Here is a 16,440-nt window from a genome sequence, read left to right on the forward strand (position 1 = left end):
GAACATTTTTTTTCAATTTTTCAATTTTTTTTAAAATCTATGTGTTGACCCCTACGGAAAAATTGATATTTTCGGTAAATGATCTATATACTGAAACCTATGATCTTTATTGTTGTTTTAAAATTTCTAAAACATTCTACATTTGTATTAATGTTTATTAAACTCTTTCTTATGGTACGTGAGCATTGTTTTAATTTTTTGTCAATTAATTTAGTAAAACTTCATAAACCTATTTTACCATCATCATATGTTCGTAGTATGCAAATATGCATTAGAACTGTATTGTCATATTTTTGAGTTTTTCTCAAAATCTATGTGTTAATCCTTACGAAAATATTATAGTTTTCAGTAAATGATGTATGTACTAAACTCTTTTATCTTTAGTGTTGTTTTAAAATTTCTAGCCACATTCTACATTTTACTAATATATTCTAAACTCTCTTTCATGGTACATAGACTTCGTTCTAATTTTTAATCAATTAATTTATTAAAACTGCATATATTTTCTAAATTAGTGGACTAACCACTATAAAATCACCATTCTCTTGAGAAACAGAAACAACAAAGGTTCCAGACCACTTTAATTATCATCATATGTTATTGTAGGATTTAATTCTATATTAAAACAGTATTTTCATAATTTTTGAATTTTTCTCAAAATTTATGTGTTAAGCCCTACGAAAATATTGAGTTTTTGGTAAATGCTCTATATATTGAAGCCTATAATCTTTAGATTTGTTTTAAAATTTATAACCACATTATACATTTTTATTAATGTATGTTAAACTCATTTTCATGGTACATGGACATCGTTCTAAGTTTTTTCTATTAATTTAGTAAAACTGCATATACTCCATAAATTAGTGGACTAACCACTATAAAATTGTTATTTCCTAGAAAAATAGAGACAACAAAGGTTTCAAACTTCTTTAAACATCATCATATGTTATTAAAGGATGCAACTATGTATTAAAACAATATTATTGTCATATTTTTTGAATTTTTCTCAAAATCTATGTGTTAACCCCTATGAAAATTTTGAGTTTTTCGGTAAATGCTCTATATATTGAAGCATATAATCTTTAGTGTTGTTTTAAAGTTTCTAACCACATTTCACATTTGTGTTAATGTATGTTAAACTTTCTTTCATGGTACATGGGTATCATTTTTATTTTTTATCAATTAATTTAGTAAAACTGCATATACTCCATAAATCATTAGAGTAACCATAGTAAAATCGTTATTATCTTGAGAAACGGAAACAACAAAGGTTTCAAACTTATTTAATCATCATTATTTGTTTGTGTAAAATGCAACTATGCATTAAAACAGTATTGTCATATTTTTGAATTTTTTTTTAAAATCTATGCGTTTAAACTAAAGGTGAATCTCTACTAACCTCACGTACCATTTACAGTCGCTTATGTCACCATTCCAATCATAAATCGATGCTCCTTCAGCATCTTTTCATGATCGTTGGACATTTGTACTGGGCTTGGCCGAATTAAAATCATGACTTATCATATCTGTTAAGCTCGGAACTCAGTTCATGGAATATTCTAAAGGTCCAAAACCATTTCATTTTTCTTGAAGCAATGATGTCTGGCAAGAAGCAGAAATGCTTCCGGTTATCTTATTCCACCCAGTTTCAACTTATCCAGGGTTCAACTTTTAAATCATACCAAACCGGTTCATTAACTGCCGCCGCTTGCACTCACTGATTGTTGTTTTCAGATTCAAGATCAACGCAAACCGGAATCCGGTCTATCATCTGTCGGTTGCTGAACGTCGATGACATTATGGATTTGATAGTTGAACCGAATAAAGTTTTTGCATATTACTTTTACTGTCCAAAGATTGATTAAACCAACAATTATTTGACAAGTGGTAGTGAGCTGGAGTTCTATTCTCCATGTACCTTTATCCTCCTAAAATTAGCAAGGAATAAAAATTAATAAACAAACAACACTGCACTAGAATTAAATTCTTAATATCGTTGAAACTAATCCCCTTAGTTTAGTTCTTTAATCGTTCCCGCTTCATTAACTGACAATCTAGTAGCTAACTGAAAACGAACAAACAAACAAAAGCTTCATTGATTCTTTTTGTTACTCTTGTTTTTGTATTTGTTTTTTTTTTTTGGTTACTATATAAACCCTCGTTAGTTTTATTCTCAATCCTCTCCCTCTCATTTATAACTTCTCTCCGGATAATCAATTCATCTTGTAACTCTATTTTCTTCAACCACACAAAAGCAGAGCGCTCTGTTTTTCTAAAAAGTTTTTTTACAATCACACAACAATGGAAACGAAAACTGAAAGCAAAGAGCAACAATGGACGGATTCGATTTCTCAATCTTCATCGTCACGATCATCATCAATCACATCTGATTCTTCCGATGGACATTTTGACATCAGACACTTTCCTCTTCCCAAGCCAACATTGTCTGCAGCCGAGGCACAGAAACAGAGAGAGTCCCATCAGGCTTATACTTCCTCCGTGAGCTCTTACACCGGTTCGTCATGGTCCTCGGTTCACCAGCACAACCTTGCTGATTTACCCGGTTACGATCCAAACCGGATTCCATCTTCGGTTTTCTGTAGTAAACCGTCTAATTCGACGGATTGGAGTATTGCTTCTAATGAATCCTTGTTTAGCATCCACGATGGGAATTTTAGCATTTCAACAAGGGAAGATCATGGAGTGCCTGCAGGGTTGAGACTGGGTGAGATACCAAGATTTGAAGAACCGGTTCATGAGATAACCGAAATCAAACCGGTTCCTCTTCCTCTTCCTCCTCCAACCCTTCAGGTTAAGAAACCCACAGAACCTGAAAAAGAAACGATTTCAGAGAAGAAACCAGACGATGAAGAAGAATCAGACTCTGAGATTAACCATGATGATCAAGATGAAGAAAGCGACAACGATCATGAAGAAGAGGAAGGAGAAGATATGTTCGAAGAGAAGGTCCAAAAACAAGAAGAGAAAGAAGAAATAGAAGATGCGAAGGAAAATAAAACAGAAGATACAAACAGCACAGTTTCACATTCCCCGACCATTTCTTGTCGTTCGGACACAAGCAATAACAGCATTTGCTCTTTCGCTTTCCCAGTGTAAGTAGTTTTTAGAATTTAAAAAAAAAACATCATTAAAGATTTCTTGCGCAGGAAGAAACCACTGAAAACCCTAAACTAACTTTTATTTGGAATTCATGTAACAGATTGCAGAAAGAAGATGGAATAGACAAAACACCGTCTTTGGAAATCAGAGGGAACCTTTCACAAAAGACAAGACCTGAGTATTTGCTGCCTCAATCGCCCATGCAACCGCCCCAACCGGAACCGCTGCCGCATTCAGAACCACAACCACAACGGAAGGCGTCCAAGAAAATAGAGTCTCAACCGCAATCGCCAAAATCTTGGACAAGTGGTTGTTTTTCTTGCTTCCACTGTCCTTTAAAATGCTGGTTATTCAAGTAGATAAAACTTTTGTTACCGAATGTTTGTATACTGGTTGAAGGATGATATAACTCTTATGTAATGGTGATGGATACACAGAAAGACCACATTTTGTTATTACTTTATATTTCTTAACGTATTATATATAGTAGTAGTACCTAAAAGACTACTTAAACAAACTTCATTTTCTAATTATTCGCTCGAAAAGGTAAATCTGGTTAACGTGTTGAGTACATGAAATTCTATTGTCTCTCGAGTTTAACTTAAAGAGAAAGGCATAGGAAGGTTGAGCTCCATCTCTCCATATATGGTCTCTGAGTTGATGAGAGCAAGATGACATAAAACATTACAGAACTGTGGCTATAATATGATTTCACACTTGTAAATTGTTTTATGTAGTTTTGTGGAGTTTTTTTTTTAATAATCTTTATTTAAAATATCCTAAAATCAAATTTTAATTTTTTTGAAAAAACGAATTAACCTTCTAGAATTTTGAAAGATGTTATCATTGGCTCTCTAAGCAAATATATTGTTTAGCTAAATACAATTGTAGTAACAAAATAAACTTTAGAACACAAATAATCAAAAGAGAAAAATGACCAATTAATTTTGTATTGAAAATTGAAAATGATAATCCCTAGTGTTAATCCTGGAGCTGTGATTTCACAACCGCTCCTTAATGGGTTAAATTATGATGAATGGGCTATCAACTTCCGTATGGCCATAAGCTCACGGAAGAAATTCGGATTCCTCGACGGCAGTCTTCCTAAACCGGCAGCCGATTCAAACTACCTTGAAGATTGGATTGCAAATAATCATCTTCTTGTAGGTTGGATAAAACAAACCATTGAACCAAAAATCAGATCTTCAATATCAACCCGTGAAGTCGCAAAAGACCTATGGGACATCATCAAAAAGCGGTATTCGGTTAAAAGCGGAGCACGCTTGCAACAGCTAAGAAACGCGCTCGCAAATTGCAAACAAGATGGCTCGTCTATCGACGAGTATTTTGGGCGTCTCACAAAACTATGGGACGGCATTGCAGAGTGTATGAACTCGAAACAATGCAGTTGCGGCAAGTGTGAATGCGACCTGAATACAGCAAAAGAAAAAGAAACGGAAACTCTGAGGGTCCATGACTTTCTTGCCGGACTTGACGAGTCTACGCATGGAGTCATACGCTCTCAAATTTGTGCAATTTCTCCTCTTCCGGATCTTGATAGTGTATATCAAACAATAACACAAAACGAGATTCTTCGATCAACAACAAAGCCAGAACCAGCTGTCATGAGTTTTGCTTCACAAACCAGACCATCAAATTCTCCACGTCCTACTACAACAAGACCTGGAAACAGGGACCCAACTCGGCAATGTACGGTTTGTGGTCGTACAGGTCATGATGCTGCAGGATGTTTTACCGTTATTGGTTATCCAGAGTGGTGGGAAAATTCTAAAAACAGAACCACTAATCGCAATACGAAACCTACAAACAGCAACTCGTCTGGACAGGATCGTAGTGCAAACCTGAAAGCTAATACAGCCACGGTTCTGAACACAACTCCAAAAGAGATTCAAGCAAACATAACCATCACTGAGGCAGATCGTCTTGGGTTAACTGGTATCACAGATGACCAATGGAACATCGTGCAGAAACTAATCAACAAAGGAGCAACAACAGATCGTCTAAAGGGTAAGAGTGATGATTGTATTTGGATCTTAGATACAGGCGCAACTCATCATATGACGGGACATCTTGATTTGATGGAAAATACAAGAGATATTCCGACCATACCTGTCTTATTACCAGCAGGGTCCGGTGCTGTAGCTTCAAAACAAGGAACCGTAACACTCACTCCGAAACTGCAAATTCAGAATGTGTATTACGTCGAAGGATTTCATACCAATCTTATCTCCTTCGGTCAACTTGTTTCTGATAATTTTCTTGTTGGACAAGTCACTGATAAACTTATGATATTGCAGGACCGTACCTCGAGGACGCTGATTGGAGCGGGTGAAAGAGAAGGAGAGGGATTGTACCGGTTTCGAGGGATTGAAACATTCGTGTCGCTGCAGACTAATGTCCTTGAAGACTCAGTTTTGTGGCATAGGCGCCTTGGTCATCCATCTTCTCGAATTACCAGCATGATTCCTGAGATTAAGAGTTCATCTTCTAATGAACATATTATCAAAACTTGTGATATTTGTTTTCGAGCCAAACAAACTCGACTTAGTTTTCCAGACAGTTCTCATAATGCAAAAGAAGTTTTTGATTTAATACACTGTGATGTCTGGGGACCTTACCGAACAACAGCCTTCTGCGGTTCTAGATATTTTCTCACAATCCTTGATGACAGATCAAGAGCCGTATGGTTGTATTTGATGCCAGATAAATCGATGGTTTCTCAACAACTCAAAGACTTCCTACTCTTAGTCGAAAGACAATTTTCAAAGAAAGTAAAAACAGTGAGAAGTGATAACGGAACAGAGTTCACTTGTCTCACACGTTTCTTCAAAGAACAAGGGATCATCCATGAAACATCGTGCGTTTATACACCGCAACAGAATGGACGGGCTGAAAGGAAACATCGACACATCCTCAACATTGCACGTGCCTTACGGTTTCAAGCAAACTTGCCAATCGAATTTTGGGGAGAGTGTGTTTTGACCGCAGGACATCTCATCAATCGAACACCATCACCTTTGCTCAATAACAAAACTCCATACGAGATTCTCCATGAACAGCCTCCGACCATGTCTCATCTTCGTGTGTTGGGATGCCTAGCGTATGCTCATAATAAAAATACTAAGGGTGACAAGTTCGCTTCACGAAGCAGACGGTGCATACTCATCGGTTATCCTTCGGGTACTAAAGGCTGGAAACTCTTTGACCTGGAGCAAGAAACGGTGTTTATATCAAGAGATGTTGAATTCCAAGAAACTATATTCCCTTATTCTGATAAGAAAACGACGTCACAGACTGAGGAGATCCTTGCTACAGTACCGTTTGTAAACTCAAACATACAAGAAGAAAATCTAGAAACAGAAGATGATCAAAGTGCCTTACATACTGAGACACCAGTCGAAACAACACAGCCAGATGATGAAACAGAGATATTGACTACAACGACTGCAACAGACACACCAGGTGTTATAGAACCTGCAGACAATATGGGACGCGGTCAGCGCACACGAATGCCCTCTTCTCGACTACGTGACTATGTCGTGAATACGGTTACTACAATCCCTGTCTTCACTTCTTCTCTTCCTTCATCCGCGCCTCAGCCGTCTTCAGGTACGATCTTTCCTCTATCTGATTTTGTCTCCTATGATCGGTTTTCATCTTCCCATCGTAGCTATCTTGTGGCTTTAACAACCAATATCGAGCCTAAGCATTTTCGGGAGGCAATGAAATACGATGTATGGCGGGCATCTATGAAAACAGAGATGGATGCACTTGAACGTAATCATACGTGGGATCTTCAAGAACTCCCACCAGGCAAAAAGGCTCTTGGAACTAAATGGATTTACACCATTAAACTTCTGGCAAATGGGAAAATAGAACGCCATAAATCTCGACTGGTTGTTCTGGGAAATAATCAAGAAGAAGGTCTCGACTACACAGAGACGTTCTCACCAGTAGCAAAGATGACGACGGTCCGCATTTTTCTTGATATTGCAGCAAAGAAGAATCATGAGATACATCAAATGGACGTACACAATGCCTTCCTTCATGGAGATCTCCATGATGAAGTGTATATCAAGATTCCTTTGGGGTTCGCAGCTCCAAACGATAACCGAGTCTGCCGTCTCAGAAAGTCACTCTATGGGTTAAAACAAGCACCCCGGTGTTGGTTTGCTAAACTAGTTGAAGCCCTCGTGAAATATGGATTCTCTCAGACATGCTCAGACCATTCACTGTTTGTGTATTCACGCAACAAAGTCACACTGCGCATTCTTGTCTATGTCGATGACTTGATTATCTCGGGAGACTCATCAGATGCAATACGATCATTCAAAACATATTTATCAACATGTTTCTTTATGAAGGATTTGGGTTCTCTCAAATATTTTCTTGGCCTCGAAGTCGCACGAGGACCACAAGGAATCTATCTATGTCAACGTAAATATACGATTGATATCATTACGGAGTGTGGCTTGCTTGGAAGTAAACCGGCTGGATCACCTATGGATCAAAACCACAAGCTCGCAAAATCAAACAGTCCGTTTCTTGATGATCCAGAACGGTACCGACGCCTTACTGGAAGACTCATTTACCTTCTAGCTACTCGACCAGATCTTGCATATTCTATCCACATTCTCACTCAATTCATGCAAAAGCCTAGAGAGGAACATTGGCTTGCAGCCTTCAAGGTTGTGCGGTACTTAAAAGGGACGATTGGACAAGGGGTTCTATGTCGTGCCGATGCTCCGCTCTCCTTGACTGGTTGGTGTGACTCAGATTGGGGCGCATGTCCGGTGACGCATCGATCGCTAACTGGCATGATTGTACAATTTGGGACGTCCCCTGTAGCGTGGAAGACAAGAAAACAGGATTGTGTTTCTCTTTCTTCAACTGAAGCCGAGTTTAGAGCACTAAAAGCTATAACACAGGAGCTTATCTGGATCAAGGATTTGCTTACTGAACTTGGTATTACACACAAGGAACCAATGCTCATCTGCTGCGACAACAAATCAGCACTACATATAAGCGCTAACCCGGTTCTACATGAAAAGACTAAGCATATGGGGATCATTTGCCAATTTGTACGAGATGAGATAACTAAAGGAGTCATCAGAACGACTCATGTTTCGACTCATGACCAGCTTGCCGATATTCTAACCAAAGCTCTTGGACGTAAAGAATTCGATTCATTTCTTCTCAAGTTAGGCATTAACAACCTACATGCTCCAACTTGAGGAGGGGTATTGGAGGATAACTCCTATATAACTTAGGATAAGTTTTCTATTTAAGTTTCTGATAAGGATAACAATTAGGTTTTCCTATTTACGTTAAGCTTTGGTCTTGTTTAAGTTCTTGAGTATATATACTCATCTATTTCATCAATAAAACAGAAGATCTTTATTTCAAACATACTATTTGTCAATGAAGCTTAACTACAAGGAAGAAGAAGGTAGTTTAACAACGATATGTCTAAGAGGGTTTATCATAATATCAGCAGCGGACACGGTGCCTCCGCCGTGCCTAACGAATTCCGCCGGAGAAAGAAAACTGCCGTGGCAGACACACACTATCTTCACCTCCTCCGTGTTTCCTCCATACCAATACAGAAACCCCTCCACTCGTTTCCCGTCAGCTCCGACATCCCTTGTCGAAACACACGGCATGTCTTCTAAAATGTACCGCGCCTTCTCCATTCCAGAAACATTCTGGTTCTCCTTATTCGTCGTATTTCCCTTTTTGCCCCTCCCGTTGACCGGGCCAGGGACAATAAAACAATCTTTCTCTTCCTTTTCCTTTGTCGGAGGAGGAGCGTTACATGCCATAAGTTCCATTGTCTTATCCGATCGCTTCCTCTTAGTCTCCGCCTCCGTTTCCACAGGCAGAGAACGTGTCCGATCCAGCTGGAAAAACATGTCCGAAACTCCTTGCCACACTGTCTGCCGCATATCTCCGCCGTAAACGTCACCGGATCTTTGTCCGTCGAAGATGAAACCTTCAGGTATGGAAGAAGATCGACCCAGTTCAGAGTTCTTCCTTTTCCTCGATCTCGGATCCGTGCCAAACTGACCGTTCAGAGAAAGACCTAACGTTAGCTCAATATCTTTATCATCCTCTTCATCTTTTTTCTTTGCTTCTTCCCGATCCTCAGAGTCCCTGTGACCAAAAAGGTTGCTTGCGATGAAAAACTTCTGCAAAAGATTGTTAGTAGATAGATTTGGGACTTGAACGACGGCGTTTGTGCCTCCCCTTGCTCTTAACATCTCCATGATTATCAAAATAAAAATACAGTAAATGCTTAGAGAATATCTGAAAACTGAAGTCAGAGCATTCGAATTCAAATTTGTTTTCTAACTTCCGTTTACAATTTCGAGACGAAACAATCTTTCTTAAAACAAGTACCAAATGCCTACTATTATGAACTATAGTACTACAATTTGCAGTATTTTATATTTGTCAGGAAAATCATGTTTTTAGTTATTTAATAAGCCTAGTTGACGGGTTGTACGGATTTATTTCCTTTTAGTATATTTCACACAAGTTGGCTTACAAAAAATACCAAATATACCATTATTCCAGTTAATATGCCATATAAATTATTATTTTTTTTTTTTTGACAACAATAACTAAACTATGATAAGAAACCTTCCGGCTCGGAAAATCAAACCGGTGGGGTAGAATCAACATAAAACACAGCTGAAGGGGAACTCCGAGCACCTCGTGCAAGCTTGTCCGCCACTAGATTAGTTGCTCTTGGTATATGTCGAATCTTGAAGGAAGGAAAGAAACACTTACTGCGTCGAAACTCCTCTATGTGTGTAGCAAAAGCTGGCCATTCGTCTGGTGAGGACACCATCTTCACCAATTGAGAACAGTCTGTTGCAAAAACTACGTCTGAAAAATCAAGGGTCTTCATGCACTCCATAGCCCATATCAAAGCTTCACATTCGGCATGTAGAGCTGATAAGCTTCTTCGGAGATTCATCGCCCCCATCATCTTCTCTTCTGATCCTACTACTCTGCAGAACCATCCCTACCCCGTGAATTTGTCATTCTCTTTCCACGCACCATCTACAAAACAAATTCTTGACTGTCCTGATGCTTGCCATTCAAAATTTTGTGGGCCCAAAACTTGTTTTTTTGGAATTGTAGTCTGAGCTTCCGCCCATACCTCGCTCTCCACTTCTGCATATCTAAGTATTTCCTGAGGATTTCCATCTCTATTATTGAAAACTTTATTATTTCTATTTTTCTAAATGTACCACATAATCCATGGAAAGTTACTAAAATCATGCTTTTGGCAATCTCCAGAAGAGATAATCCATATTGGTAAATACCGAATTCGTTGGAAAAACACCAGGGGCTGAGGGGATTTTCGATAAAGCCGAAGTTTGCAGAACTGGAGGACATTCAAATAAAGCATGATTAACTGACTCTTCCTCTGCGCCACAAATACTACATCGAGTATCACAATTAATCCCCCTTGACCTTAAGTTTTTTGAAACCGATATAGTATATGAGAGAACTTGCCAAACAAAATGTCTCAATTTCGGGGGACATTTAAGTTTCCAACAAAAAGCCAAAAGTGGTTTGATATTCGGACCATAAGGAACTAAATCATGTGCTTTATCTGGAAATAATTTTTCAACCCTATATCCAGACTTAACAGAATATTTTCCTGACTCTGTGAAAGGCCACCCATAAGAATCCTTCCTATCATTCCGGCTTATAGCCATGCCTCTAATAATTTTAACATCATCCGGATGTATGTATGCATTGAGCAAATCCACATTCCAAGACTTAGTCAACGGATCGATGAGATGATCCACCTTCAAAGAAGGATTTAAAAATTGGGGTAGCGTTTTTGGTTTAGCTGACCTCGGGCGAGGAGCAGGAATCCACGGATCATTCCATACGGAGATGGTCTGTCCTGATCCTACTCTTTTGATTAGCCCTTTATTAACCAGAGATCTAGCTGAGCAGATACTTCTCCAACCATAGGAAGGTGAATAAGATCTGTGAGGATCCAATGGATCAGTATTCCGAAAATATCGGCCTTTAAATACCTTTGAAAACAAACAATCTGGTTTATCTATCAACCGCCATAATTGCTTAGCCAATAAGGCCGTATTAAAATCTTGAAGATCACGAAAGCTAAGACCTCCCTCCTCCTTAGATTTACATACTTTATCCCATGAAAACCAATGTATACCTCTTTTATTGTTACCACTACCCCACCAGAAGTGAGAAATAGCCCCTGTAATTTTCTTTATAACTGTCTTTGGTAATCTATAACAAGACATAGTATGATTTGGCATTGTCGACGCCACTGAATTTATCATCACCTCTTTCCCGCCCTTAGTTAGGAACCGGACCGTCCAACTGTTCACCTTATTATTTACTCCTTCATTCAAAAAACCAAAAATTTGTGTTTTAGATCCACCCAAACTTTCTAGTATTCCCAAATAATTTCCCATACCACCTAATTTTTTTTAAAGTTTCTTTTTGTTGCCATATAAATTATTCTATTTGCAACAAAAAGAAACTTTAAAAAAATTAGTGGGTTTTCGTTGACATGAATAGATAGGAACTTTCATTAATTGTTAAAAAAAATTATACTAGTATTTCTCTCTGTTGGAAACAAGAAAAGGTCGACACACACCCACCACGCCACGTGGTAAAGGGCATCAAATGGGAAGAGAGCTTAGCGTAGACGTAGGCTACTTGTTGATGCACAACTTGACACGTGTCTTTTCATCAACGTGATCAACTACGACAGTCACTTTATCGCCACGTTTATCCAGTCAGACTGGGGCCCCGACAAGCAATAAATAATTTTAGCTAACACCAATACGCGCTTGTGATAGAATGTGAGTTGCTTCAAGTTCAACAATTCTTACAAATGTAGTGTCGTTATTGATTATCAAAACCAAAAAAATTATTATCATGTTGTTAACCGTGGTTAGATTTTGTACACATACGTGTATTATTGATCAACTTTAGAGCGTCCAGCTCTTTATATACATATACATTTAGTGCTAAAATTTCATAAAACCCTAAGTATTATTAACAAGTTGAAGAGGAATGGAGGATCTCCTAAAGAGACGCAAACAATCAAGAGCAGATCGAGTTGTGGGATCCCCATAGTGGCCAACTTGTTAATTTAATCTCTCAAAGATCATATGATTACTGACACGTTTCGCTTGACAGAGTACGCCACGTGTGGTTTTATTCATTGATTCACGACAATATGCAACCAAGTTGCAGGGACATGATAGCATTAACATCTACCTAAGCATGGTCAACCAAGCTTAGACTAATTTTTTGTTTAGGCTTTTATCTTATTTTACTTTTAAACGATGCAACTTATATAAAACCGACTTTACTATAAATTGGTATACTGGAATTTCTAAGGGTTGCAATACTTGTAAGAGTAATCTCACTGAATTCTAAATACTTTTGAGATGAGTATTTCAACATCAAAACTCTATTTTAAATACAATATTTTCCTTGCTTAGTGTAAGGTCCAAACGTTAAAATCCCCAATAGAGATATTCCAACACCTTCTGACTTCTAAGACTTTATCCATTGGGCTTTACTTCTTTAGATTTTGCCCTCTCAATTTCTTTTGTTGGCCTGAGCGTCTGGATCCACGAAAGTACCACACAACCAATAAAACATTCACATAGTATATTTGAATTTCGTAGTGTACATGTGCACACCATTATATAGGTAAAAAGTCTTGCATAAACTTATCTAAACACACATAAAATACATATCTTGCGGATGACAAAAGTAAAATAAAAATACATACGTTAGGTTACTATCGAGTATGTTAACATACGGACTGAACATAGGGATTGGTGTTTGGGACAGGAACGGTGCAGATACAAAGTTTATTACCCTACGCAATAGAAACAGATTCATAAGTTATATATCTCTGATTTTTCACTGATGCCATCTTTTTTTTAATATAAAATCCACCTAGTGTTAATTATATATGCAGCATATGCTTGTCACTTTGCCCCAAAGTAAAATTTAAGATAGCAACAATTACACTAAGCTCAGGCACTATATGTATGCATGTGTTTGTTCATCAATTTTATATCAAGATATAAAATAATTTTCAATATTTTTAAATAACTATATGAGAGAAAAGTGAATGGGAAAGGAGGGGGGACCATTGAGCAGATAACTCTCTTCTTTTTTTTTAAGAGGAGATATCTCTCTTCTTCTCTTCTGTTTTCTTCAGTTTCTCCCTCGAGATGCCCAACCTCTTCACTCTTCATCTACCTATTAGCCAATGTATACAACTACGTAATAAATACACATTTTAGTCAGCTGTTTTGTCTTTAATTTTAACTTTATCTATACATATTATGAATGTCATATTCACTAGCAAAATTAAAGAAGCTAGCTTCAGATACGTTTTATTTTTCCATGTAAACCAGATATAATCGGAGGGAACTGTTTGGAAATCAAAACTTAGTTTAATTGTATGGCCAGTTAACAAAAAAAAAAAACCACTGTATATAACGAACAGTCATAACTATATACAACTACTATGCTAAACACAGAAAATTTAACACAAACACATAATCTACAATAACTTAGACTATTACAATTTTTAGTTAACTCTTTCACACGCGGACTATATATAAACGTTTTTGGTAGAAAGACCAATTAATGTTCTGGATCATTGAGTCAACTATACAGTGCTAAAATCTCAGAAATGTGGCTTCTGTCGAAATATATATGTATGTAGTTAACGTATTTGTATAGTTTTGGTAGAGATTTCAAACTTCGATGGAAGAAACTAAATTCTATACGTCTCGAAATGGCATGCGTACCGACGGCATTGTATAGATTTGACTATTTTATTTCAACGACCATAATTAGTAATTTCGAGTTCTATAATTTGCAATATCCACGTATACCTCACATTACTCATAAAGATGATTCATACTATTTACGAATTCTTTTTGGTCGCTAGAATATTTTAAAAGAGGTGTATGGGATCAATAATAACAGTCCAATTTTGAAAATGTATATACTTCTGTACCAAACATTTATATGAATAATTCAGAATTTGTCTTCATAAAATCCCTTTTTCAAAACAAAAACAATTTTTTTTGTCTTCATGGGTGAATTTATATATTTGACTTACGTCTTCAAATATGTTCGTATAGGACGAGACCCGTCATTCTCATGGTTAATTATTAATTGTTATCACGATACGAAGTATAAAAAAGCTATTAAATTCCAATCTTGCTCATGATAACCACAAACTTTTGGATTCAGTGAAGTAGACATGACTTAGTGGATTCTTAGTTTGTCCGATTTCTCCTTTTTACCATGTGATGTCTTAAAATATCATGATCATCATCACCCTTTATTTTCCTAACTACCTTTGTTTTGATTCATAAGGATATATATTGCTTTCGTCCCTTAGCTATTTTTTTTTTGTTAAGGCCCCTTAGCTATTTTTCCTATTAATATCTTACAATCATCATTTATATAAAGACAATGTACAATTTTGATACAAGTGCAAAGTAGCTATGATATCGAATCATATAAATATATAAAAAAATTATTAACTCAATCCAATCTTACAAATATTTTTATACATTTAACTTTTCATCAGAGTATACAATAAATATATTTATACTATCACACATATTACCAGATCCAAATATATAATACATAGCAATTGGCCACAACCTTAGTCCGTAAACAAAACCTTTTAATAAATAAAAAAATGTTAAAACGATTGTCACTTGAAGAAAGTATAATTTAGGGTTTAGTGATGTCTAATAAATGTACTTGTGTCTAAAAGGCAGTCATGAGACTCATGACTCAATAAGGTGAGCGAGGCGTGCATTCAGTAATCCACAACTTTTATTAAATTGTCGATAACAGCATGCCCATGCACAATATATAAATAAGGACCATATATATAATATTACTGTATATGTGAGTTGCATTTCATAAATGGTCACATATGTATATATAATCAAGGTCTAAATTCACTCAAAATATATCTATATCTTTTATATTCGAATATCCGTAAGATATCCAATTTAAAAAGTGGGCTAAAACTCTTAAACATAAGCTATATCTGCTAAACTGTAAAAGCCTAGTTCTGATGGTTTTTTTAAGGTAAAAATGTAAAGAAGTTCTGATGATTTACGAATTCATTACGTAAAAACATCATCGTTGTTGACAAAAAAAAAATCATCGTTAAGTGCTGGTGGTTTTTACATCATTGATAATAAAGTGATATGGTTGTTTAATCGGTCATGGTATCATTATTATAGACCCAGGATCACTTTTACTAGTGACTACTGACTGCAAATCTGCAATGGCGCCTGTAAAACATGGTGGATTACAATTTTGGGGGAAAAAACTCATATAAGTCTTTCACCCAAAAAAAAAAAAAACTCGTATAAGTCCTGACTTTCTAATTATATCAACGAAATGTCAAAATTATATTGCTAGAAATGTTAGTTTACTAATTTGTGAAATTAAATTTAAGAATCGTGCATTAACCCTTTCATAACGATTAACATTATATTGACAAAAACGAGTTTATTTATAATGTTTTGATTATCCATTCTATTAAAGCTGAATTACAAATAATATTTGCATATTTTTAAGTGGTTCTTTACATATTTTTTTATTAATTCCAACCAGTTTGTTTATTATTTTCTTTTAATGTTTTATTACATCTTTTACATTTATTTTTCACTCTTTCAAATTACTACATTAATTGTATTTACCATAATAATTTGATGTCATTTATTTTATGTATTAATCATAATAATTTCACGTGTCATTTTTTTTGCTCCATTAGTGAAAATAATTCAAACTGGTTAGCAAAATTATTTTTATTTGTTTACATAATCATTTAAACATGGACATTTAGGTATACATTCAAATATAGTTTGGTTTTTACGGGTATGAGTTGTTGGATTTTAAAATTAAACTATGTTCAGATATTATAAATTTTCGGATAAGGTTTGAATTGGATTCTTCCGAGTCCGGGTAATTTTTTAGGAACATAAAAATATCTAAATAACCTATATGATTAAAAATCTCACAAAACGATTTATAAAAAGATAAAAATCAACACCTGTCCAGACGTAAGCTCTAGTTTTCGTATTCAGAGCATCTAAAAAAACTCTATTTTAATTTTTTTGTTAAGTTTCTTTTGTATATTTTTGTTATCTAAATCTAGTTTTAAATATTTTAAACCTTCTTTTAAAGTTTTATTTAATTTTATGTGTAAACTTAAATTTTGTA

General features: G+C 36.0%; 2 protein-coding genes across 2 annotated transcripts; one reads left to right on the forward strand and one right to left on the reverse strand.

The window, feature by feature from the left end:
• The first annotated feature begins 954 nt into the window (after positions 1–954).
• LOC103870935 (proline-, glutamic acid- and leucine-rich protein 1) lies at positions 955–3,578 on the forward strand. The gene is made up of 2 exons (XM_009149132.3): positions 955–3,113; positions 3,221–3,578. Exons 1-2 carry the CDS (start codon positions 2,302–2,304, stop codon positions 3,477–3,479), a joined length of 1,071 nt encoding a protein of 356 aa, XP_009147380.1. The 5' UTR covers positions 955–2,301; the 3' UTR covers positions 3,480–3,578.
• Positions 3,414–10,211, reverse strand: LOC103870934 (ninja-family protein AFP4). Its single transcript, XM_009149131.3, has 2 exons — positions 8,563–10,211; positions 3,414–4,102 (listed from the first exon to the last, which is right to left on the reverse strand). Exon 1 carries the CDS (start codon positions 9,405–9,407, stop codon positions 8,574–8,576), a length of 834 nt encoding a protein of 277 aa, XP_009147379.1. The 5' UTR covers positions 9,408–10,211; the 3' UTR covers positions 3,414–4,102; positions 8,563–8,573.
• Positions 10,212–16,440: the final 6,229 nt, after the last annotated feature.

This window comes from Brassica rapa, chromosome A05 (genome assembly GCF_000309985.2).
Source record: "Brassica rapa cultivar Chiifu-401-42 chromosome A05, CAAS_Brap_v3.01, whole genome shotgun sequence".
Classification (NCBI taxonomy): domain Eukaryota; kingdom Viridiplantae; phylum Streptophyta; class Magnoliopsida; order Brassicales; family Brassicaceae; genus Brassica; species Brassica rapa.

Coding starts and splice junctions, on each gene's coding strand:
- LOC103870935 (XM_009149132.3), top strand. CDS start 2,302: ATGGAAACGAAAACTGAAAGCAAAGAGCAACAATGGACGGATTCGATT. Junction 3,114..3,220: donor TGCTCTTTCGCTTTCCCAGT/GTAAGTAGTTTT, acceptor TTCATGTAACAG/ATTGCAGAAAGAAGATGGAA.
- LOC103870934 (XM_009149131.3), bottom strand. CDS start 9,407: ATGGAGATGTTAAGAGCAAGGGGAGGCACAAACGCCGTCGTTCAAGTC.